Source organism: Scyliorhinus torazame, chromosome 19, assembly GCF_047496885.1.
Source record: "Scyliorhinus torazame isolate Kashiwa2021f chromosome 19, sScyTor2.1, whole genome shotgun sequence".
Lineage (NCBI taxonomy): Eukaryota > Metazoa > Chordata > Chondrichthyes > Carcharhiniformes > Scyliorhinidae > Scyliorhinus > Scyliorhinus torazame.
In genome coordinates, this window is record NC_092725.1 from 57383164 (window position 1) to 57409472 (window position 26309).

The following is a 26309-nucleotide window of genomic DNA, read 5'->3' on the forward strand; positions in this document are numbered from 1 at the left end:
GTTCATGTCACTGACGACAGCCCCCTGCTGTGTCCTCCTATTAACTGCCAGGAGACTATCTGAAGCTGCGCTGTTGATTTTTACCCCTGCCCTGGCACCCGCTCCCAGACTCCTGCATTCAACTTCTTCCCCAAGCACAAACCAAGACTAACAGTTGAGTGCAGCACTGCAGGAGTGCTGCATTTACAGTGATGCTACCTGCTGGCTGTAACACTCAACCAATGCTCTATTTCCCCTTCAGATGGGCATAAAAGATCATTTTTCGAAGGGGAATTCTCTCGATAGTGTCCTGACCAGTATTTATTCCCTCAGTCAGAACACCGAAAAGGATATTATCTGGCCAATATCAGAAGGTTATTTGGTGGCAATTGCTGTGCAGATATCGGCTGCTGCATTTCCTAAACCACAGCAGTGACTATCCCCAGAATTCTCCGGCCATTCACATTTCCCTCCAGCAGCGCATTCGCGCCGACAGCTCTCCCGGCGCCGTGGGGTGGCTTCGATGGAAAATCCCATTGACAAGCGGCGAGAATATAGAATCCTGTCGCCAGCGAACAGCACGCCGCCAAGAAACACGCATCCCGCCCGATATTTCAAAATTACTTTGTTGCACTTTGGAACATCCAGAGGTGGTGAAAGGCAACAAAATAAATACAGGACTGTCAAGATTGCCAGTGTTGGCGTGAAAAAACATTGAAACTAGAATATTCATATAAGATATCCCCTACAATTCCAGCCAAGTCACTAATTTGCAACAAGAGTCTCTGTGGCTTTAAGAAGAACTCATCTCTTTATTGAGAAAAACAAGCAACTTAAAAGTTGACATTTGCTGATGTTCATTATCAGTGACAGAAACTATGAAAGCTTTGGATCTCTGAGAGGCAATTACTTGATTGCCTGAAGGAGAGGATTTTCAATGCAATTAAGTTGGAGAAAATAAGAGGGCTGATCTTTCAACGACCTTTCTCCAAGTTGCCTCTTGCTGTTTTCATTCATTAGTGGATTCTATGTTCTTCACAAAAATTGAATGAAGAATTTTGAGGATAGAAGTGGCAGAAAGGCGCTAATTTATTAGCTGTCAGCCTGTAATATTCTCACTACCCATTCATGGCATAATTTAAAAATAATTTCTTCTGGTTTTCTTCACACATTTGGTCAGCCTTAAAAAAAATTTCTGATTGTAATTGTCACTGACATTTTGAGTTCTCATTCTCATCCCTGTGTTGGGTATTTGCAATGTATGAGCTTATGAATTCGGAGCAGGAGGAGGCAATTCGGCCCCTTGAGCTTGCTGTACCTGGTAACCTTAAATTCTTCACTAACAAGGGAGCCTTCTGCCTTAAAAATATTAATTGTTCCCGCCTCCACCACTCTCCAGGAAAGAGAGTTTTACAGATTCAAAGATTTCCTCTGAGAGAAAAAAAAATCTTCTCTTAATGGGAGACCCCTTATTTTGAGTCTGGGTCCGCTAGATCTGTCTCTCCCACAAGGAGAAACATCCATTCAGCATTCACCCTGTCAAATCCCCTAAGGGTCTTATGGGCTGGATTCTCCGTTAAGTGCTCCCGCCAGTGGAGAATGGCAATTGGTCCCCGCTGGCACTAGGAAACGGTCCCCAGGTGCGATTATCTCCCTTTTACCATACTAAATTATGCATGGAGGAGAGCGCACCAGATTCCATCGTAATACTGGTATCGGACTGCCATTTGATACGGAGGTCTTGCGGTGGGCTCCCCCTCCCCACCCACCCCCTGCCACCTTGCAAATCCCACCTCCCTCCCTCTGCCTCCAGTGTCAAGTATGGGCATCCTCCCCCCTAACCACAATGGGAATAATGGGTCACCCCTCTCTCCCCCCACTGCACGTGCACATGAAGGCCACCAGACCCCCTCCCAACCAATCCTCCTCCACCTCAGCATATTCTCCCAAAAGAGACCCCCATCAGTCACCCCTGCCTGAAAGCAGAGAGCAGTCCAGACAGTAGAGTGAAAAACCACTGCATTTTTACTTCTCCTTCCCTAACACCTGCTGCCTCAGACAAATGTGTTTAAAGAAGCAGCTGTTACAAGTGCCAGAGGCTTCCTGGAAAGCCAAGTACATCTCAAAGGGCTAGAAATCCCTTGACAGCCTTTGAAATGCAAATCTTCCATTTAATTTCACATAGCAATACATTGTATTTGCCAGTGATTGACAGTTTTATTACTCCAGAGACAGGTGCTTGGTGGATTTGTGCTGTGAAAAAGGAAGTGAAAGCTGCTTTTGATGTGGTGAGGAAGAGTCAATGCTCCTACTGGTGCGAGGCATGTAGTTCACTGCCAATGGCAGTGGGGAACTGGACCATTAGGTGCTGATCCCGTTTTCTGGCCAACGCTCCAATCTCCGCCGGATCGGGAACTCCCCTACTGGCATCGGGCAATGGAGAATACACCCGGATTCTCCGTCCCGCCACACCAGGGGCGGGATTCTTTAATTGTCAAAACACTTCTCACACTTGAGATTGAATAACTGAGCTTTTTGTGATATTAACTGACAAATACCCGCTCCAGTGCCAATTGAGTTTATCTGTTGCGCCTAAAGAATCTCCTGGAGCTGAGTGGCACGGTGACGCAGTGGTTAGTACTGTTGCCTCATGACGCTAAGGACCTGGGTTAGATTCCGGCTGCGGGTCACTGTCCATGGAGTTTGCACATTCTCCCCGTGTCTGGGTGGGTCTCACCCCCACAACCCAAAGATATGCAGGGTAGGTGAACTGGTCATTTTAAATTACCCCTTAATTGGGAAAAAAATAATTTGGTACTCTTAAGTTTATGAAACAAAAAAGAATCTCCTCGTGCTGAAGCAACTTTTTTTGTTTGTAATGTTCTATGTTACTATTATCAGTAATTCTGAGCCATTGCTGATGAGTTCACAAGCTGAAGTGTAGTCAGTTAGGGCATCTGTCCACAAGGAGGCACTGCGATAGGGAGCTATAGGTGTCCCCCATGTCTTGCTGCTGTAGTATATCTTAAAGTATTTCTGCCGGTTTACTTCAGTGAAGCTATAACCGTAATAACCAACAGCAGATCAACTGCCTTGCAACTGGGTTGGAGTTTGGAATCCAAACGAGCAGTAAGCGAAGCTGGGGCTGTGATCAAACATTTTCCTGCATTTAATTCTTGGCAAAAATGCAGACGTTTCAAGCCCAAAATAGAGCTTCTCACATAGAGAGCATTGTGAATTCAAACGGGTGTTTGTGATTAAATGCATCTCTGCAATTTTACAGTTTTGCGGAGAACTGGCTTTTGTATCTATCCGGATCTATGAAAGGTGGCAAATAACAGCATTCCAAGAAACCGCATCCAAATAGCACATTCCAAAGGACTGAGACCTACTTGTGTGACAGGGTGGACACTGGCGCATCCGTCATAGGATCTTAAAGCAGGCCATTGACCCTGTCCATCTTTTGTGAAAAAGCTATCCAATTAGTCCCACTCTGCTGCTCTTTCTGCAACATTTTTATCCCTTTTTGAGTACTTCACAAATTCCCTTTTGAAAGTTACTATTCTATCGCCCTTTCCGATAGCACAGTGGTTAGCATTGTTGCTTCACCGCGCCAGGGTCCCAGGTTCGATCCCTGGATTGGGCCAATGTCTGCGCGGAGTCTGCACATTCTCCCGTGTCTCCGTGGGTTTACTCCGGGTGCTCCGGTTTCCGCCCACAAGTCCCGAAAAACATGCTTGGTAGGTGAATTGGACATTCAAAATTCTCCCTCAGTGTACCCGAACAGGAGCCAGAGTGTGGTGACTAGGGGATTTTCACAGTATCTTCATTGCACTGTTAAGGAAAGCCTACTTATGACACTAACAAAGATTATTATTATTAGGGCAATGAATTTCAGATCATAACTTGCTGCATTAAAAAAACATTCTCCCCTTCCCTGTGGCTCTTTTTCCAATCCGTTGGTGGGGAGCTTCAGGGACGATCAGTCCAAAGTCAACTATTCCTTCCAAACTTGCAACACGATCCACACATGAAGAGGTAGTTATCTTATTCATAAGATATAGGAGCAGAATTAGGCCATTTGGGCCATTGAGTCTGCTCAGCCATTCAATTGTGGCTGATCCCATCCTGGCCTTAACTCAACTGTCCTGCCTGTTCGCCATCGCCCTTTAACTCACCTCAGAGATATTCTGTTCTCTGGGTGTCAGGCTTCCAGCTAAAGCTCCTCTTCTCTCCACAACTTTCAGTTCTGGTCGGATATATTCCTGGAGATTTGATTACATACCATTTGATCACATGACATTTAATCACGTGATACCACCGATATATCGGCAAGCCGAGGAATGACTGTTTGACTTTGCGGGCAGGAATGTCTGCTTGGGCGACTATGCTCTCCGGCCAGGGCTGAATCGCTCGCACCTGATTTGCTCTTGTGTTGGGAGCGCAAATCAGGAAGCAAGTCACAATCCTTGGCTATGCAAATTTATTCTTGGCTGGGATTGCGAGAGATTCCCTTGGGAATCCTGCTGTTCGGCTGCCATTTTGAGCGGATGGCATGATAGCGACGTACGACTGCTGGCTTCAACCTGGGCCCACGCTCCGCACCTCCCCTCCCCCCCAGGCTTTCTGGGTCCTCCCCCCAAAATACACGGATGACCCGACTCCACCCACAACCCCTCTACCAGAGACCCCCATGAGAGACACCCCCACCAGAGACCCCTAATTGGAGAGACTCCAATCAGAGACCCCCAATTAGAAAGAGGGTTACTTCCAGCCAGGGGTCTATTTAATGGGGGTCTTCCAGGCAGGGATCTCTTTAATGGGGGTCTTCCAGGCAGGGGCTCTCTTATGGGGAGGATTCTAGGCAGTGGTCTCTCTTGGGGAGGGGGGGTGGTCTTCAAGCAGGGGTCTCTCTTATGGGGGATATCCAGGGGTGCCTCTCGAATTGTTGGGTCTCTGATGGGAGTCTTTCTAATTGGGAGTCTCTGGTGACGGGGTTCTGGTGGTGGTGGGCAGATCTTGCATTATGGGCGGGGGTGGGGGGGAATGTGGCCCTCTGAGGGACTCTGGGAGCAACTCCCTAAAAGAGTAACCCCCTTGGCCCACTGCGCCACATCAGGGCCACATTTGTCAAGGCCCTGTGCCAATTCTGGGCCCAGAGGACTGGAGAATAATGCGGGCCCAGAGAATATGGGACAGGATTCACCATTTCAGCGGCTAAGTGCCGGCTGAAATTGAGAATTCGCAGTTGTTTTATGCCGCCAAAACCGGTGCCGAGTCCTGATGGATTTCAGGACCGGTGAGGTACTAGCAGTGGCGATGTGTGACGGCCAGATAATGGCTGGGCCCCTGGCCATGCAAGCGTATGCCGACGACCTGCAGCGGCCGCGCCATATAACATGGCGCCGGCCACACACAGACCAGTTCTTCCAAATACGATCCCACAGGCCACCCCCCACCAGTGCCCCCCAGCCCTCTTGGAAGCACCGGCCAGCGGCATGGATCCCGGCCGGGTGTGGCAGCATTGGACATTGTCTGCAGCCGCCACACCGGATTCCCACACATCAACCGCACGGTCGGTAACTCAGCCCATCGGGTTAGAGCATCGCGGGAGTGCCTGCCAATGAGGTGCCAACGCCATTGCAATGGCGCGTGGCATGATGATGCCTCTTCGGAGGGGGTAGAGACTTGAAAACCGGTGCCGCCCCAATTTGGGTGTCGGAAGGGATTCTCCGCTCGATTGCCAATTACGATATCGGCACCGGGAAACGGAGAATCCTGCCCATGGTGTCTTAATGACACATTTACATCCTTTCAATGGTGCAGGGCGCAAACCTCATCCCCGACTGGGCGGCACATGGCACATTGGTTAGCATTACTGCCAATGGTGCTGAGGACCCAGATTCAAATCCTGGCCCTGGGTCACTGTCCGTGTGGAGTTTGCACATTCTCCCCGTGTCTGCGTGGGTTTCACCCCCACAAGCCAAAGATGTGCAGGTTAGGTGGATTGGTCACGTTAAATTGCCCCTTAATTGGGCAAAAGTAATAATTGGGTACTCTAAATTTAAAAAAAACCCCTCATCCCTGACACCAGTGGGGGATCGGAGAATCGGTACGCCGATCCCGGTTTTTGTCTGATGCTGGATTTTCCGCTGCATCGGGAACTCCGCTACCGGGGACGCGAGGCAGGAAATCCAGCCCTCCGATTTGAAATGAAATATTTGGCATTAAGTTAATTGAAGAAAGAAGGTAAAAGTTCACGCAGAGTTAAGGATAGGTTTTGTGAGGGCCACGAAGAATCCAGCACGAGTTTCAAGGATACAAAGAAATAACATTTATTTACAATAACATATATATACACAACAGCAGCAACCTCGCTTGCTGCTTACTCCTTCCTGCTGGTTCCAAACTAGCCAGCTTTATTTATACAGGGAGTCTGCTAATGATTTCTCCGCCCCCCCCTCTTTGGGGAAGCTCATACTCCCACAGGATTGTGGGATTGTCATTAGTCCCCAGCCAGTGGTAAGCAGGCAGGTTATAACATCCCTCCCCTCCCCAAAGTCCAAGGAATCCACCGAAGACCCTGGCCACAGAGGGCGTCGGACTTGTTTTGTCGCAGGCCGGACACCATTTGCACGAGGCGCTGGATCGGGCGGCGTGTAACGAGACGGAGACCGGCACTTCCGTGATGAATGGCGTAACGGTTGTACATCCACGGCCCGTGGGCCCGAGGATTCCCCCTCTGATGCGTCCTGTGTCTCCATCTTGGAGTCAGAGTCTGCTGCCTCTGTCATCTCGGCGTCTCTATCTCCACGCGGTTCTGTAACGACCTGCGCAGGCTTTGAGTGAGGCACCAGAGGAAGATTGTGAGGACTACTTTCCATTGTCTCTGGTCTCTGTGGCTGTAGAAATTAGCTCCGGGGGCGGGGAATCTTTGGAAGGGATAGTCTTCTTGACCGAACGTGGTCTACATGTTTGCGCTGGAGACAACCCTGGGCTTGTACCTGGTAATATATAGGGCCCGTTTGGCGAAAGATTACGCCAGGGACCCACTGGGCACCACCAGCAAAATTCCGAACGAACACTGGGTCACTGGGCGCAAACTGCCGAATCGGCCGATGCCGAGAAAAACCCTGTCCCCGTTCTTGTGTGCGGTGTACTTTTGCGGCAATGTCCGGGAAAGCCATAATAAGGTGGGTGCGAAGTCTCCGGCCCATTAGGAGCTCTGCGTGAGCTACCCCAGTCACCGCATGGGGGGTGGTCCTATACGCAAACAAAAAGCGAGCCTGTCTCGGGTCCATTGATCCGGAAGACTGCTTCTTTAGGCCTCTTTTGAATGTCTGCACTGCGCGCTCCGGCAACCCATTTGAAGCCGGGTGGTAAGGGGCAGTGCGGATATGGCGTATGCTGTTCATCTTCATGAACCTCGCAAACTCCTCACTGGTGAATGGAGTGCCGTTATCCGTGACCAGCACCTCGGGGAGGCCATGCGTACTAAAAGACAAGTGCATCTTCTCAATTGTTGTGCAGACGTTGTGCCTAGCATCTTATGCACCTCTAGCCATTTAGACTGGGCGTCGATTAATAAAAGGAACATGGATCCTTGAAAAGGGCCGGCGAAATCCACATGCAAGCGCGCCCAAGGCCGCCCTGGCCATTCCCAGTGATGTAGGGGCGCGGCCGGCGGAAGCTTCTGATGCTCCTGACAAATGGAGCAGTTTTGGGCCAGCTTTTCAATGTCGGCGTTGAGGCCTGGCCACCAAACATAACTCCAGGCCAACATTTTCATTTTGGTCACACCTGGATGCCCATTGTGCAAGTCTCTTAGTATCAGCTCCTATCCTTTTTCCGGGACAATCACACGCGTCCCCACAAGAGGATGCCGCCTTCCACCTGTAGAGGGTGCCATCTCCGCTACTCCACTACTGGGCCGATATCTGGGGTTTGAATATCTGTGTGTGTCTCTCTCCAGCTGGCACTGAAACTTCAGAGGCCAGGGGATGTCGCACTGGGACACTTCCACTGAAGAGAGCACTGATTCAAGCCTGCCGTTTATTCCTAACCGACAGCCTGAGACTTATATCACACAGATCTCCAGACCCCTACCAATACCCAGGTGACTCTCTCTCTTGCCGGTGGTGCAACAGCCACCCGGTTCCTACTCCACTAGAGTAGCTTTCCCAAGAGAGAGAATAGGACACTGCTGTTTATTCCCTAACCAGCAGTCTGTCCTGAGTGAATCGCTCAAGATGACCCTCGATTCCTGAACCCGGAATTAAGGTGAGGAGTATTTTAACAATGACTTGGTCAGAGGTCGCTGGTGAAAGATTGAAGAATTTAAACGACTCCAATTGTCATCAAATCAAGGTTTATTGTAAAACCCAGGTCAAAATCATCAACAGAAGAAACACAATACAATCTTATGCTCTAATATACACTATGTCTATTCAAAAGTAATATAGCGGACACAACGAAAATTCTTATGCTTACACAGCTTTTAGCAATATCACAGGCACAAAACAAGTTCCCTTCCCCAAAGCCTCAACCACTATTAAAATCAAGGGAGTTTCGTAAGCTGCTGCGGAGTACTTACGGTCACAGGCTGCAGAGGTCAAGTCAGGGGTGCAGAGGTCGAGCCACGAACGAACAGACCCCTACTCGAAAACACAGCCCCTTTTATATAGTTATACCTGGCTTTGTTCTGTGATCGGCCAGCCCCTTTTGCCTTGAAAAGGTAGGTTTTTAAAGTTCCCGCTGGTCCCGCCCCCTTTGAGCCGGTCAGAGCTTTATGTTTCCGGGTATCCCTTGCAGGTCCGCTTCTTCCAGCTAGGCAGACCTGCGCGATTTGAATTTGGCGCTGGCTCCGCCCCCCTCCTCCCAGTGAGTTTCTGCCGGCAGCTTCTGTCAAGATTGGAGTACCTCCCCCAGGTCCGCCTCCAACTTGGTTTTTCTGCCGGTAGCTCCTGCTGATTTTCTAGGGGCTTTTCCAGCGCAATATGCTGGACTCAGACAGTCTGATTTCTAGTTTAACGAGGTTAGGCTCTTCTGTGGAGAATTTCAGTGTCTTCCAGCTGCTCCGGAGATGGCTGCTATTCTCACCTCGCTATGTTGATGGGGTGTTAATTGGATTCTGCTCTGGTGGAGGCCAGGTCATTTACATTTGCATGGGGCTATGACCATCCCATTGTCCTGCTTGCATGCAAGCCTCCTGTGTATTCCCGTGCCCCTTTGTCTGTGTTTTGATGTTATCTTGTTGTCTGGCTCCTTCTTCCTTGTAGCTCCTAGGGGGGTGTTTGCAAATATTTATGTGTTTATGTCCCTACTCAGCTCAGCGGGCCAAGCCTGCTGGGAAAACTGGTTCTGTTCCCTTGGCTGGAAAGTCAGTTTACAGTCTCTGGGTTTCTCCAAAAGGGCCGAATTGCCCGAAAACCTTACACACCCTGAATTCTGGCAGCTTGGAGGAAAATGCCCGCAACTCGCCTGGGAGCTGTCTATGCTGCCCACCATACAGGACTATGTGTCGAACCTTTGACAGGACTGGCTCCGTCTGGGTCCACTCACGGATCTGTGATGCCGTGACAGGCAAGGTGTCCATAAAATCTAGGGTTGCAACCACCTCACCGGTCATGGGGGTCAAAATGGGGCTGGGTGATGAAGGCAATCGGCTCAGTGCATCAGCATTCGCTATCTGCGTTCCTGGTTTGTGCTCCAGAGAATACTCGTATGCAGCGAGCAACAAAGCCCAGCGCTGGATCCGTGCGGAAGCAATGGGCGGTATTGGCTTATCCTCTCTGAAAAGTCCCAGCAGAGGCTTGTGATCAGTCACGAAGGTGAAGTGGCGGCCTTACACGTACTGGTGGAAATGTTTCACCGCAAAGACCACTGCCAGGCCCTCCTTCTCGATCTGCGTGTACTTCTTTTCCGCTGCAGTCAATGTGCCGGAAGCGAAAGCTATCGGCCACTCGGCTCCGTTCTCCATCTTGTTGGACAGGACGGCCCCAATACCATACGGGGATGCATCACATGTGACGAGCAAAGGCTTTCCAGGATCATAGTGGGTTTGTAACCCAGACAACGCCAATTGTTGTTTTACCCGGCGGAAAGCGGTTTCTTGCGGCTGTCCCCAAACCCAGGTGTGATTTTTCTTTAGCAGAAGATGCAATGGGGCCAGCGTAGTTGCCAGATTGGGGCGGTACTTCCCGTAATAGTTTACGAGGCCGAGAAAAGAACGAAGATGCAAAGTGTCAGTCGGGGCGGGGGCCTGTTGAATCGCGCGGACCTTCTCTGCGACGGGGTGCAAACCTTCGCGGTCCACCCGATAACCCAGGTAGACTACTTCCTTCGCTTAAAAGACTCACTTTGTGTGACGTAAACGGACTCCAGTCTCCGAAAAGCGTCTAAGGACAGCCTCCAGATTCTCCAAATGTTCCTGCTCCGACATCCCTGTGATCAAAACGTCATCTAAGTAGACAGCGACACGCGGTAAACCTCTCAAAATGCCCTCCATAACGCATTGAAAAAAAGCGCCGGCAGAGGATACTCCAAAGGGCAAACGTGAATATTCATACAGGCCCCGGTGTGTATTAATCGTTACATATGGTCGGGAGGCAGGGTCCAGCTCCAACTGCAGGTAGGCGTGACTCATATCTAATTTTGTGAACGAGAGTCCACCTGCAAGCTTTGCGTAGAGATCCTCTATGCGAGGCATTGGATATCGGTCTAGTCGGGAAGCCGTATTCATTGTAAGTTTATAGTCGCCGCACAAGCGAACTGTGGCATCTGGCTTCATTACAGGTACAATTGGTGCTGCAGTCAGCGAAACGGACGGGCCTGATAATACCCAAAGTTTCCAAACGAGTGAGCTCCACTTCTACCTTCTCGAGCAAGGCGTAAGGCACCGGGCGCGCCCGGAAATAGCGCGGCGTGGCTCCTGGTTTGACTTGGATACAGGCTATGGCCCCTTTTATTTTCCCACACCAGGCTGGAATACATCTGGGTATCGTCCAGCACCTCAGTCAACCCTCCAGAAACTGTTTGGAGGATGTGCTGCCACTGCAACCGCAAATGGCGCAACCAGTCCTGACCCAACAGGCTGGGCCCATGGCCGCGCACCACGATAAGTGGGAAACACCCCTCCTGGCATCCATAAACAACAGGGGTCATCATAGTTCCTGCAATGTCCAATGGTTCCCCCGTGTAGGTGGCCAACCTGGCCTGTGTGTCGGTTAATGTAAGGGTCTGTATCGCCTGCTTGATGCGGTCGAATGTCCTCTGGGCGATCACAGAGACCGCTGCGCCAGTGTCCAACTCCATCTCAAGCGGGTGACCATTGACCCGTACTGTCACCTTAATGGGGGCCACACGGGGAGCTGCCACACAATGCAGCTGCAGGCAGTCGTCCTCCGTCTCCACGTCCTCAGGAGTAGTCGCCGCAGGTTCACCCACATGGAAGGTACGGCCCCTGGGCTGGTCCCAGTTTCGGTTGGAACGACGGCGCCTCTGCCGCCCCCAGGACCGGCGTCCGCGACAGGGTCGGCGCCTACAAGTCTGACACGGACATGGCTCCTCATCCATTGGTTCTGGAGAAGGCTCCCTTCGGGGAGGGATGTCCGACGGCTACTGCCGTCGAACCGGACGTCGTCTCGCCTAAGGTACCGCAGGAGTGCGGGGGGACGTTTTCGGACGGAAGGGGTTGCGCCACAAGGCATGCCATTCGCTGTATCCCCTGCACTCCTCGTTCTGCGCTCTCTCGGGCCAATACTATTTGAATGGCCTGTTGAAAAGTCAATGTTGACGGAGCTAACAACTTTCTCTGGATGGCCACATTGTTAATACCGCAAACCAAACGGTCGCGTAATATTTCTGACAAGGTCTCACCATAGTCACAGTACTCCGCAATCCTGCATAGCCTGGACAGACAGTTGGCAAGGGATTCTCCTGTGTCCTCTCAGCGGTAACGTTGGACTATCGTGGACGGGGTTGGGTTAAAATGCTGCCCCACTAAATTCACAAGTTCATCAAACGTTTTGGTGTCCAGCGCAGCTGGGTACGTAAGGCACCTAATCACCCCAAACGTATGCGGGCTGCAGGCGGTGAGCAATATGACCACCTGCCGCTTGTTTTCGGTGATATTGTTTGCCCGGAAATAGTAACGCATCCGTTGTGCACACTGGTTCCAGCTTTCCAGCGCAGCATCAAAAACATCCAAACGTCCGTACAGAGGCATGGTGTAATAGAAAACAACTTCCAACCTGTATCCAACAAAAATCCAGGGAGGTGGCTCCAGCAGTGTATTCAGCTATTCACTTTAACCCTCATCGCCAGTTTTGTGAGGGCCATGAAGAATCCACACAAGTTTCAAGGATACAAAGAAATAACATTTATTTACAATAACACATATATACACACACACAACAGTAGCAACCTCGCTTACTCCTTCCTGCTGGTTCCAAACTGGCCAGCTTTATTTATACAGGGAGTCTGCTAATGATTTCTCCGCCCCCTCATTGGGGGAGCTCATACTCCCACAGGATTGTGGGATTGTCATTAGTCCCCAGCCAATGGTAAGCAGGCATGTTATAACAATAGGTAATATTTAAACAACTATCTCTGCTGTTGCTACTAGCTTCCTCAATTCAACAAAAACGTATTTGATAATGATGTTATTGTGCAGCCTTTCAAAATATCTCTCCCACTGATTGAAGCCCTGATTCAGTAATGTGAGAATTTGTTAAATTGCCTGAAAACTCCCAGAATAAAACACATTGTATAATGATGCACATTGCAGGATGACAAGTGTCTTCCCTCCGCATTTTTATGTTCCTTTCTCTCTCCCTCCATCCCGCAGTTTGTGTTTTTCTATCTCTCTCCCTCCTGTAGTTTGTGTTCTTCTCCCTGTCTCTCTCCCTGCCCCAATTTGTAATTCTCATTCTTCCTCCCCAGTTTGTGTTTTTCTCTCTCTCTTCCTCCCCAGTTTGTGTTTCTCTCTCTTCCTCCCCCAGTTTGTGTTTCTCTCTCCCCCAGTTTGTATTTCTCTCTCTCTTCCTCCCCCAGTTTGTGTTTCTCTCTCCCCAGTTTGTGTTTCTCTCTCTCTTCCTTCATAGTTTGTGTTTCTCTCTCTCTCTTCCTCTCCCAGTTTGTGTTTCTCTCTCTCTCTTCCTCCCACAGTTTGTGTTTCTCTCTCCCCAGTTTGTGTTTCTCTCTCTCTTCCTCCTCCAGTTTGTGTTTCTCTCTCCCCCAGTTTGTGATTTCTCTCTCTCTTCCTCCCCCAGTTTGTGTTTCTCTCTCCCCCAGTTTGTGTTTCCCTCTCTCTTCCTCCCCCAGTTTGTGTTTCTCTCTCCCCCAGTTTGTGTTTCTCTCTCTCTTCCTCTCCCAGTTTGTGTTTCTCTCTCTCTTCCTCCCCAGTTTGTGTTTCTCTTTTTCTTCCTCCCCAGTTTGTGTTTCTCTCTCTCTATTCCTGCCCAGTTTGTGTTTCTCTCTCTCCTTGTCCCCAAGATTGTGTTTTTTTCTCTCTCTTCCTCCCCAGTTTGTGTGTCTCTCTCTCTTCCTCCCCAGTTTGCGTTTCTCTCTCTCCTCTTCCCCAGTTTGTGTTTTTCTCTCTCTCTTTGTCCCCCAGTTTGTGTTTCTGTTCCTCCCCAGTTTGTGTTTCTCTCTCTTCCTCCCCAGTTTGTGTTTTTCTCTCTCTCTTCCTCCCCAGTTTGTGTTTCTCTCTCTTCCTCCCCCAGTTTGTGTTTCTCTCTCCCCCAGTTTGTATTTCTCTCTCTCTTCCTCCCCCAGTTTGTGTTTCTCTCTCCCCAGTTTGTGTTTCTCTCTCTCTTCCTTCATAGTTTGTGTTTCTCTCTCTCTCTTCCTCTCCCAGTTTGTGTTTCTCTCTCTCTCTTCCTCCCACAGTTTGTGTTTCTCTCTCCCCAGTTTGTGTTTCTCTCTCTCTTCCTCCTCCAGTTTGTGTTTCTCTCTCCCCCAGTTTGTGATTTCTCTCTCTCTTCCTCCCCCAGTTTGTGTTTCTCTCTCCCCCAGTTTGTGTTTCCCTCTCTCTTCCTCCCCCAGTTTGTGTTTCTCTCTCCCCCAGTTTGTGTTTCTCTCTCTCTTCCTCTCCCAGTTTGTGTTTCTCTCTCTCTTCCTCCCCAGTTTGTGTTTCTCTTTTTCTTCCTCCCCAGTTTGTGTTTCTCTCTCTCTATTCCTGCCCAGTTTGTGTTTCTCTCTCTCCTTGTCCCCAAGATTGTGTTTTTTTCTCTCTCTTCCTCCCCAGTTTGTGTGTCTCTCTCTCTTCCTCCCCAGTTTGCGTTTCTCTCTCTCCTCTTCCCCAGTTTGTGTTTTTCTCTCTCTCTTTGTCCCCCAGTTTGTGTTTCTGTTCCTCCCCAGTTTGTGTTTCTCTCTCTTCCTCCCCCAATTTGTGTTTCTCTCTCTCTTCCTCCCCCAGTCTGTGTTTCTCTCTCTCTTCCTCCCCAGTTTGTGTTTCTCTCTCTCTTCCTCCCCAGTTTGTGTTCCTCTCTCTCTTTGTCCTCCAGTTTGTGTTTCTGTTCCTCCCCCAGTTTGTTTCTCTCTCTCTCTCCATCTTCCAGTTTGTGTTACTCTCCGTTGCTCTCTTAGTTTGTGTTCCTCTCTGCACATTGCTCTCTCAGTTTGTATTTCTCTCTCCCAGTTTTTGTTTCTCTCTCTATCTCTCTCACACGGCATGTGTTTCTCTCTCCCTGCCGTAGCTTTTGTTTCTACCTCCCTGCCCCAGTTTGTGTTTCTCTCGCCCCCAATTTATGATTATCCTCCAGTTTGTTTTCCTCTCTCCCTCAGTTTGTGTTTCTCTCCGAGTTTGTGTTTCTCTCCCTCTCCCTCAATTCATGTTTCTCTCTCCCCCAGTTTGTTTCACTCTTTCCCAGTTTGTGTTTCCTTCTCTCTCTCCATTTGTGTTTCTCCCTCTCTCCCAATTTGTATTTCTCTCCCTCTCTCAGTTGGTGATTTAATGTAATTAGCCAACATTAAGCCAGTGTTTATCAACCTGTATTTGACACTTGGGCAGGAAAGAAAATGGAACATGGGGGTTCACCTGGTTGGTCCCAGGGTTCAGTAAAAACCATGGCCAGGATTCTCCATTAACCAATGCCGAAATCGGGAAATGCGATTGGGCGGAGAATAGCTTCCGATGCTAAAATTGCAGCAGGTGCTGAATTGACGCCAAATCGTGATTCTCTGTCACCTTGAAAACGGCGTCAATGCGTTTCAGTCCGCAGGTAGAGTAGACACCGTTCGAATATCATTAGCGGACCCGACCCGGATTCTCCGGGGCCTCTGCGATTCTCCGCCTTCGATGGGCCGAGTTCCCAACGGCGTGGTTCACTTGTGCCTTTAAAAACAGGGAGACCGGCGTGGCGGTTGCTGAGGGAGCGAGAGGGGGTTCAAAGCATGGGGAAGGGGGAAGGGCCATGCAGGCCCCCCCCCAACATCGCCATAGTTTGCTGACAGTTTGTGCCCCTGGCCGGGGGACCTCTGCCAAGGCCGGGGGGGGACGTTGTGGGGGGTTGCCAGGAGGTGGGCTGCGGAGACAGGGTGGACGGGCATGGATCGCCATTGCCGCAGCCGACACGGCAGCCATGCAGCTGCACACACCGCTAACAGACCATTTTGAACTTGGTGCCACGTGTCGTGTAGGCTGCAACTTGTCAGCCTCCCGAGTCCCGATCCGCAAGTAGAGTAGACACCATTTCCAGTTCATTAGCGGGCCCGACCCGGTATTCTCCGTGGACTCCACGATTCCCACGCCGTTTTTCATTGGAATCAATTGCGTTCCAAGGGGCATTGGTGCTAGCCCCTCAATGGTAGCAGAATCGGTCCAGGTGTGGCGCCCGGTTTTCTGTCGTAAAAGTCCACGGATTCTGCGTTGGCATCAACGCTTGACAGAGAAACCAGCCCCATGTTAGAGAATTGCTGCTTTTTCCCAGGCGCACTCGTGATTGGCCACTGGAACTTGGGCAGAAAACTTCGGACTAAGCCCAATAATACTGCTGTTCTTGACTCTCAGTTAATGGAAAGTAAAAGTTAAGCTTCATTGACAGATGTTGAAGGGAAGTCAGGGCAGGGACAAACGAAGAAGGTTATTCTTTCAGAGAATCTAACAGTTGCCCCTCGAGACTCTCGCCCATGTTAACAAGCCCTGGCTGCCTCTTGAATGATGAACGGGTTTCTTTGATACCGAATGCTGCATTCTGCTTGCATGGGTTTTGTGTCTCTAACAAAAGCAAAGTGAAGAATCAGTCAGAATTAATCAATGCAAGATCAAAACAAATTTGAAATAGAAACAGAAAGTGCTGGAGACATTCGCTCAGGCAATAGCTGTGCAGAGAGAGTGAAACAGAGGTAGCATTTCAGGGTGATAATCTTTGAATAGAACAGATGGAGATTTAACAGTGTATAGGTTAGTGAGGAGTCAACAGAAATGAAGGGGTTCAAGTGCACAGAGGGGGTGGGGTGGAAAGAACAAGGGGTGGGGAGGAGGTCTGTGATAATAGGATGGGGATGGTATCAGAGACTAAAAGACAAAAATGAGAATGGTGCAAGGCAAAGTGATGTGGTAATTGGGGAAACTATGGAATGGGGAGGGGAGGAACCCAAGGGAAGCACAAAATGAAGCATGGGGACAAGGGGTGGAGGGGAAGAGCCACGCAGCCCCCGCCCCTCCCCAACAATAAGTTTTCCCAGGAGCACTCATGATTGGCCACTGGAATTTGGGCAGAAACCTTCGGGCTCTGTGCCTCCAGTTCACAGAACCTCTGGCTACGCCCAACAATAGCAGAAGGAAGCGGAGCACAATACGTGGCGCCCAGGGCAGACGGCAACACCAAGAGGGGAACTAAACTACCAACAAAGGGCCGCACGGTAGCATTGTGGATAGCACAATTGCTTCACAGCTCCAGAGTCCCAGGTTCGATTCCGGGTTGGGTCACTGTCTGTGCGGAGTCTGCACATCCTCCCCGTGTGTGCGTGGGTTTCCTCCGGGTGCTCCGGTTTCCTCCCACAGTCCAAAGATGTGCAGGTTAGGTGGATTGGCCATGATCAATTGCCCTTAGTGTCCAAAAGTGACCTTAGTGTTGGGTGGGGTTGCTGGGTTCTGGGGATAGGGTGGAGGTGCTGACCTTGGGTAGGGTGCTCTTTCCAAGAGCCGGTGCAAGCTCGATGGGCCGAATGGCCTCCTTCTGCACTGTAAATTCTATGAAGGGAATGGGGGGTGGGGCGGGACCGCGTGTAAAAACCGTTGTATATAAGACACAAACATGTTTGTAAATATCAGATACACATGAACTGTTACCCTGTAAAAACTGGAAAACACCAAGAAAAATATTTTTTAAAAAAAGAAAATGTGGAACTGAAAGAGATGTTGTGAGAATAGATGGGACTTAATTTATACATTGACAAGTCTCTTTTGTTGTTCTTCTTCAATTTGACGTATTTTTGTGAGTGAAGTTATTCAATGCCGCAGGTGCCTCATTCTAACTTGTAGCTTGTGTCTCTCCCCAGCTCATCCTTACTGGATCGAGGCTATCAACGACACTATGCAGGACATCGGGAGTGACCTCATCTGGCGCTGTGAAGCAGGAGGCAAACCCCAGCCCATGTACAGATGGTTCCGGAATGGGGAAATAGTATCCGGGGTACGAAAGCTGTGCTCGTGCTCTCGCTGTGATTTCCACAGTTTTCAGTGGTCGCATGCGCACGTCTTCGCAGCAAAAAAGATAAACGATGCCTGACTCCCTTGCACAGCCTGTATCGTGTTGGCTATTGACTCTAAATGATGCCTTGCTGCTTCTCAATCTTTGTTTCGGTCCTAGAGAAGTCCTTTTCTTTCCTCTTGCTCAGTCTGCAAGAATGTCTCGAGCGCGTAACCAGCGACTTTGCTTTTCTCGCAAGCTTAAATATTTGCCTCTTTCCTTCTCCAGGTCTTTGAAAACGATATCCTCTTCAGTGCGTTGCTGAGACCAATCGAAAAGTTTGGTGAAGTTTTAGATTAAATGTCGAAAGGTTTGCTTTTTCAGCTATGTGTTTGTTTCAAACATGTGCAGGCCCGATTCCGAATGAGCCGAGGGGAGCTGCGAATTTCCCGACTGATCCTGCAAGATTCCGGAATGTACCAGTGTGTGACGGAGAACAAGCATGGCTCCTTATATTCTAATGCTGAGTTGAAAGTTTTGGGTTGGTATTCCGAACGGCACTCGGTCCTTGAGTTCAGTACATGATTTTTGCATTTTTATTTTAGGCTATGTAAGACCTTTCTAGATCGTTGGGTAGGCCTCAACTGAAATATTGCGGTCAGTACAGGGCAGCGCACTTCAAAATGGACGTCGAGAGTTCTGAAAGGATGTGGAGCGTGGTAGCATAGTGGTTAGCATTGCTCCTTCTCAGCTCCCGTGTCCCAGGTTCGATTCCCACCTTGGGTCACTGTCTGTGTGGAGTCTGCATGTTCTCCGTGTCTGGGTGGGTTTACTCCGGGTGCTCCGGTTTCTTCCCACAAGTCCCGAAAGACGTGTTTGTTAGGTGAATTGGGCATTCTGAATTTTCCCTCGGTGTACCCGAACAGGCACCGGAGTGCGGGACTGGGGGCTTTTCACAGTAACTTCATTGCGGTGTTAATGTAAGCGTACTTGTGACAATAAATATTATCATTTAAAAAAAGATGATGTATCACAAAGATGCCAGAGATGAAGGACTTCAGTTTATGTTGGAGATCTCAGAGATGCCGGGATTGTTCTTCGTAGAGCAGAGACGTTTAAGGGCTGATTTAATAGAGGCGTTCAAAATTATGATAGCATTTGACAGAGTAAGCGAGGTGAGATTGGTTCAACCGGCAGGAGAGTTGGTCACCAGAAGATACAAATTTCAAATAATTATCAAAATAGCCGAGATGCCTAGTTTTTTTTACACAGGAAGCAGCAAGTAAAAAAAATGTTTGTAAAAATCACCATAGTCCCAGATGACCAGAGGCTATTTCCCCTTTGAGGGGGAGGAGCTGACTGGTGGTGGTTTAACCTAAGGATCACCACACCTCAGGCGAGGGGCAAGTTTGAGAAGGCAGGGCCTTCATGAATAAACTCACAAGGTACTAGAGTTGCATCGGTGGTGTTGGCCTTGCTCTGCATGACGAACAAGCTGTCCAGCCAACCAAGCTCTACCAGCCCTGACACAGCACGTGATGATGATCTGGAATGCGCTGCCTGAAAGGGTGGTGAAACCACCTCTTTTTTAAAAAAGTTATTTATAGGATGTAGGCATTTCCGGCAATGCCAAACCTGTTGCCCATCCCTCATGACCCTTGACCCTGCTCAACAAGGTGAGCAGCCTTGTTGAACTGCTGCAGTCTGTGCAATGAAGCTGCATCCATAGTGCTGTTAGGGAGGGAATTCCAGGATTTTGACCCCACTGACAATGAAAGAACAGCGATGTATTTCCAAGAAGGGATGCAGGGGATCAAAGATCAAAGATTCTGATGTTCCCATGGGGGAGAGATTGGGACTGGGATTCTCCGATATCCCGGCCAAGTGTTGACGCTGGCGTCAAAACCGGCGCGAGTGACGCCGGCGTCAATGGGCCTCCAGGCCCAGTAACTCTCCTCTTCTTTGGGGGCTAGAACGGCGCAGTGTTGTGCGCTGCTCCGGCGCCGAAAGCAAGCCCTGCACGGCCGGCACGCTTCCGCGCATGCACGCCACGGCCGTCGCGGGTGCACGCGATGGCCATCTCTACGCCGGCGCATGCGCATGGTTGCCGACCCCCGCGCACCATGTCGAAGACCTGCAGGGGCCCTGCGCGGAGGAACATAGGCCGTGAATGAGCCTATGGAATCCCCGGAATGAGCGCGCCCGCCGACCGTTAGTCCCCGATTGGGGGCCTGGCCCCCGTGGAGGCGCCCCCCCCGGTGTCGGATCCTCCCGCCCCCCCCTCCTGCAGCCAGAGCCCTGAGGTCCCGGCGGGTGGGACCATATGTAAACCATGGCGGCGGGACTCGGCGGGCATTCGGCCCACCGAGCGTGGGGGCCATTTTCAACGGCCCCCAACCGGCGCCGCCGTGACCGTGCGGGCCTGGTTGGCGCCGATTGGGAAGGCGTGGCAGGATTCCCGCGCCCCTCTGCCGATTCTCCCACCCGGCGCGGGCTCGGAGAATCCCGGCCCGTGTGTTTGGGACTTGGTGAATTTCTGCATGCCTCTCTGTCCGTGGTTCACAATGCAGTCAGGGTGTGTGTCATTGCTGGTGTGAGTAAAGGTTTAATGGTGAGGGAGATATGTGGCATTGCAGTGTAGATGAATTATTATCTAATTGAATGGCTGAGCAGACTCGAGAGATTGAAGGATCTACTCCTGCTCTTGTGGTTTAGTTTACAGAGCAAGGCAGTGTCTTCTCTGCTCTCCACCCCGGTGGCTAAAATTAAAAGCAAACTATGGTATTCGGAGGGCAAGTAAATTTGATGTAAGGTGAAAGAAATGTTTTGTGGAAATAACGTTTATATTTTCAATGGCTGTGTTTTTCTGATCCCGTTCTGTGTTTTCCTTCAGCTTCTGAACCAGACTTTCGGCTGAACCCAGTAAAGAAGAAGCTGTTGGGAGCCAGGGGAGGCAAAGTGCTAATTGAGTGCCGACCCAAGGCTGCTCCCAAGCCAACCTTCGTGTGGAGTAAAGGAACTGAGCTTATCAAGAATAATTCAAGGTCAGTGAAGTCGATTACCCTGCGGATGGGGTGATCACCATGCTTTGTGACATCCAGATCTCCAGACTTTGCAAGTTGTGCGCAATATCTGGACTGGGCAGCTTGCAATCTTCTCAACTCAAGCAATTGTATTTGTTATTTTATTAGTTCACCGCTATGGGTCTCGCTGGCTAGGCCAGCATTTCTTGCCCATCCCTAATTGCCCTTGAGGAGGTGATAGCCACACTTTAGAGCTTCCACAGTCCATGTGGTGGTGTTTTTCCCACAGGTGTTTCAGGATTTTGACCAGGTGACAGTGAAGGCATGCCAGTCTAATTTCCAAGTCAGGTTGGCGGGTGGCTTGGAGGGGAACCGATAGGTGGCGATGTTTCCATGCACCTGCTGCCCTTGTCCTTCCTGGACGTAGTGGTTGTGGATTTGGACAACGCCATTGAGGAAGCCATTATGAGTTGTAGATGGAACACAGGTCGTGCACAGGTCGTGGATGGAGTGAATGTTTAGGGTAGTGGATTAGGTGCCAGTCAGTGGGTTGCTTTGATTTGGATTGGATTGCGTCAAGCTTTTTGAGTCTAGTTGAAGATGCACTTCAGCCTGTGGCTGTTTGGAAGTAGAACTGATGGGTACTGGATTCACTCAGTATCTGTTAAGGTAAGGAGCTCAATGTATGTCTTGGGGTATGTCCTGGGCAGCAGAGCAAAAAGGGCATCATCAAATATGCCACTTGATATATTCCCAGCTGGTATTCAGTTGCATTGTCTTCAATACAATTGAACATAAGCAGAATTTGTTGCCTGATTGTTACGATAATGCTCACTTAACATGACCATCAAAGACAAACTTCTATCCCCAAATTATCAATTCAGTTCAGAGCTTGGGTAGCGATTTTCCACTTGGTTACTTGCATATTCTGTCCAGTCGGCTTTCCGGGAGGGAAAATCACAGCCTGTCGAGCACTAGAACCCCTATCGATCACTGAGCAAATCAAGGGAGGAGAGACTGGAAAGTCAGAGGGCGGTTGGAGATGAGAGTGTTGCATTCGAACAAGTTGCGCTTGGATTTTCTTGTTCTTTTTCTAAAGCATGCTGGACAACAGGTGAATAACGTCAGTCAATGTGCGAAGGTTGTTTCAGCCAAGCTGCAGTAATAAGTGACCGAGACAGTTCCAAGTTAGAGAGGAGCTCCTTGGAGTGTGAATGGGGAATGTGCAAGCACAGCAGACCTGGGGCGGAAATCTCCGGGCACCGATGCCAGAGTAAAGCACTTGTGTTTTTACTCCGACGTCGACACTTAGCCGCCCGTTGGGAGAATCCCGCCCCTGTTTTCTGAAGTATAAAGATAGAAAATGGCGGACATTCTCAGCAGACTTGGCAGCAACTGCAGAAAGAGAGGGAGTCACCATTCCAGATCAATGACTTTTTTCAGAAGTGTTAGAGATTCAGAGCCATGGAAATGATTGGGGGTGGAGGGGACAAACATTGCAAAGGACTGAGACAAGGTTGAAATGATTAAATGGCAAAAGCAGTTATGTTACAAGGCAAAAGGACGTGGTAACGAGGCAAATTTAGCAGAAGGAGATGGAGGATACATAATTTAGCAGAGGAGGAGGGAAGCATTGAAAATCTAACAGAGAGAAGAAGGTTGCCATGGTCTAGCAATGTGGTGGTAGAAAGGTAGGTACAGGCCCCTGGAGTGCAGACCACCCTGTCAGCCGTGTACTGGTTTCTCTTTATTTCCTTGCCTTTTCTCTCCCGAAAGCCCTGTGTTTTGATTGGGGTACAGCACTCAGCTTCAGTGCAATGCTCCTATCAACTGCATGACAACAGGCATCACTGTAGATTGCCATCAGCTGCCAAGTGACAGGATGAGGCTTAATGCTCTGAGGCTACTGTGGTTAGCAACAAGTAGTAATTACAATCCTGACCAATCTCCTGGTTGGAAATTCCTGTGCATGTTTATTCTGATGGAATAGAAAATACTGTTTAGCTTCACAGAAATAATGGATGTGATTTAACGAGAGAGGAAGAATCTCATTTTGGGCACGTTTAGCGGGGTGTTCGTCAGCACCTGCAGCGTGGAGAACACCGCTATTTAATGGGACTTTACTTTTTTTTGGCCCCTGCGAGGCCACACTTAAATCATTTCCTGCACTGACGAGCTCAACTCGAAAGTGGCACCTCAATCTTTCGACCCCCCTCAGCCACTCCATCGTGGTGGCCTCTCTCCCCCCCCCCCCCCCCCCAACTTCCTCTCTCTCCCCCCCCCCCCCCCACCCCCCCCCGGGCTCCCCTCTGCCCCCAACTTGCTTCTTAGGGGGTCCTCAAGCCCCCCTACCTCACCCCACCACTTATGGGCAAGGCACTCTTGGGCCCGATCCCTGGCATGGACAACCTGGCACCTGGGCACCTTGGCACTGCCAGCCCAACACCCTGGCAGTGCCCCTGCCACCTAGCAGTGCTACCTTGGCACCCTGGAAGTGCCTGGGTGGCAGTGCCAAGGTGTCAGGCAGCAGTACCAAGGGAACCTGGTGCCAGCAGGTGTTCCAATGTACCACTGCCCAGAGCCCGACCTCCCGGGGGGTCTCTAAAGGCTGGGACCCCCCCCCCAAAGGTGCTGTTATGCCAGATCTTCCTTTGTGCTAAACGGCGCCAGAGAGCAGACTTCCAGGCAAGGCAGTTAGTTCCCAGGCACCGGGTCAATATAGCACAGACATATTTAAAATGATCCTAATGGCTCACTTAAATATGTTCATCTGGATCTCGCCATTGCGCGAGATCTCATTAAATCTCGCGAGGCGCTTCGAGTATCGTGAATGTCGCGGGAGGCCTCTTGTGAGATTCAGCAGCCTCCTTGCTTCACCAAGTCGGACGCGACGAGACCATTAAATTGCTCCCAATGTGTGTGCGCTAGTGTCGAAATAAGAATGTGGATTTAACTTGGATAGCACTACTGAATCATGATGATTATTTCTTGCTGCATAGTGCTGACATGGTCATTGAGTATTCAAAATATTCACTAATGTGATATTTTTCGGTCACTACTTGTCCTCCTTCTGTACCTTTTGACAAATAGTGGGACAGAACACACCCAGGGAAGCTGATAATGTCTGGATGTTGTCTATAAGGTACGATGCCTTGAGAATGGCAGGCTGTTCTTGACTAGTCTGTGAAACAGCTCTCCCAATTTTGGCATAGGCCCCAAGATGTTAGTTGCAGGGTTGACAGGGCAGGGTCTGCCATTGTAGTTTCATGTACCTAGGTTGATGTCATTTCGTCCATCCGATTTCTTTCCTTCTAGACTTTTTAGCGGTTTTGATACAACTGAGTGACTTGCCAAGCCACTTCAGAGGGCATTGTCAGCCACATAGTTGTGAATCTGGAGTCACATATAGGCCAGACCAGGTGAGGGCTTCCCTAAAGGACATTAGTGAACTAGCTGTGTTTTGTTATGGCCACGGTGTGGAGATGCCGGTGTTGGACTGGGGTGAGCACAGTAAGAAGTCTTACAACACCAGGTTAAAGTCCAACAGGTTCGTTTAAAATCACTAGCTTTCGGAGCACTGTTCCTTCCTGACGAAGGAGCAGCGCTCCGAAAGCTAGTGATTTTAAACAAACCTGTTGGACTTTAACCTGGTGTTGTAAGACTTCTTACTGTTTTGTTATGGCAATCAACAATGATTTCATGGTCATCATTAGACTTTTAATTACAGGTATGTAGATAGGGTGAACGTGGTGAAAATGCTTAAGCTGAATGCACCACCCCTTTAAGAGATTTGGGCTGACTTTCAGCAATATAGGCTAATTTTAATTCACACCAGCCTTGTACGATCTTAGAACCTTTGCTGAGATGTGCAACTGCTAAACAGCACATTCAGCACTGTACACGATTATTATGTAGGTTTGCAGGCAGCAGGAGATTTGCTTGCTGTTAGAATCACAAGGAATGGACTTCCGGGTGCGGCGATGACCAGCTGAGTCGCACGTTTCGGCAGCTCCCTGTGAAACGGACTTTTGGGCTCTCGATAGGAGCCCCAACGGCAATTTTGACGGCTAAAAACACTGTGCGGTAAACCAGAAGGGAATCCCCCCTGGATACGGATGGAAAAAGGAGAGAGTGGCCAGATTGCAGTGGATCCTTTAGAACAGCGGCAAGGAAGGCAAGCAAAAACCAAGATGGCGTCGGAAGGTGGCAGTTTAACATGGGGCCCTGAACAACAAGAGTTCTTGAAATGCTGTGTGGAAGAGATCAAAAAGGAAATGAAGAAAGAGCTGTTGGCCCCGATACTACAGGCGATCGAAGGGCTAAAGGAGGAACAAAAGACCCAGGAGCGGGAGCTTAGGGTCGTGAAGGCAAAGGCAGCCGAGAATGAGGACGATATACAGGGCCTGGTGGTGAAGACGGAGACGCAGGAGGCACATCAGAAACGATGTGTGGAAAGGTTGGAGGCACTGGAAAACAACGCAAGGAGAAACAACCTGAGGATTCTTGGTCTTCCTGAAGGTGTGGAGGGAGCGGACGTCGGGGCATATGTGAGCACGATGCTGCACTCGTTAATGGGAGCGGAGGCCCCGGCGGGTCCGTTGGAGGTGGAGGGAGCATACCGAGTGATGGCGCGAGGACCGAGAGCAGGAGAAATTCCCAGAGCCATAGTGGTGAGATTCCTCCGTTTTAAGGATAGAGAAATGGTCCTTAGATGGGCGAAGAAAACTCGGAGCAGTAAATGGGAGAACGCGGTGATCCACGTTTATCAAGACTGGAGTTCGGAGGTGGCGAGAAGGAGGGCGAGCTTTAATCGGGCCAAGGCGGTGCTTCATAAAAAGAAGATAAAATTTGGAATGCTGCAACCGGCAAGACTGTGGGTCACATATCGAGGGAGGCACCACTACTTTGAGACGGCAGATGAAGCGTGGACTTTTATTGTTGAAGAAAAACTGGAATGAGCGGGTTATTAAAAAGAACGTTCGAACAAAGTGGTGGGAATGTGGGGGGCAAAGAGGGGTTTTATGTACTAATCCTGCGATGTGGTAACTTTTCTCTCTCCCACAGGTGGTGATGGGGGGAGGAGGGGAGGTGGAGGAGATGGGGCGTTGGCCATTGGGGGCGGGGCCAAGGGAGAAGCACGGGCTTGGTTCCCGCGCTATGATAATCATGGCGGGAATAGAGAAGCAGGAAGGAGGGGGCGTCGCACGGTGCGAGCCGAGGTCACGGGGGGAAGCCGAGGTCAGCCAGAGTTTGCTGACTTCTGGGAGCAACATGGGGGGAGTAATTACGCTAGCGGGGGATCTAGCGGGGGGGTGGGAGGGGGGAATTACTGGGTTGCTGCTGCTGGGGAGAGGGGGGAGCTGGTATGGGAGAGGATGGGCGGGGGGGCACCGCCTGGGGGAGATACAGCTGCGTGGGAACCGGGTGAGGAGCTGGAAAAAGGTGATGGCTAATCGACAAGGGGGGGGGGGGTAGGAAGCCCCCCAACTCGGCTGATCACGTGGAACGTGAGAGGGCTGAACGGGCCGATAAAGAGGGCACGGGTACTCGCACACCTTAAGAAACTTAAGGCAGATGTGTTTATGTTACAGGAAACGCACCTGAAACTGATAGACCAGGTTAGGCTACGCAAAGGATGGGTGGGGCAGGTGTTCCATTCGGGGCTAGATGC

General features: G+C 50.1%; 1 protein-coding gene across 11 annotated transcripts in view; it reads left to right on the top strand.

Moving 5' to 3' along the window:
* LOC140396152 (contactin-1-like) overlaps positions 1-26309 on the top strand; it is a 1065645-nt gene that overhangs the window by 531341 nt on the left and 507995 nt on the right. For all 11 annotated transcript variants that reach the window (XM_072484363.1, XM_072484362.1, XM_072484364.1 and 8 more), the window contains 3 exons: positions 17485-17618; positions 18027-18156; positions 20509-20659. In XM_072484363.1, coding sequence (XP_072340464.1) covers positions 17485-17618; positions 18027-18156; positions 20509-20659 — 415 coding nt within the window. The remainder of the gene's footprint in view (positions 1-17484; positions 17619-18026; positions 18157-20508; positions 20660-26309) is intronic.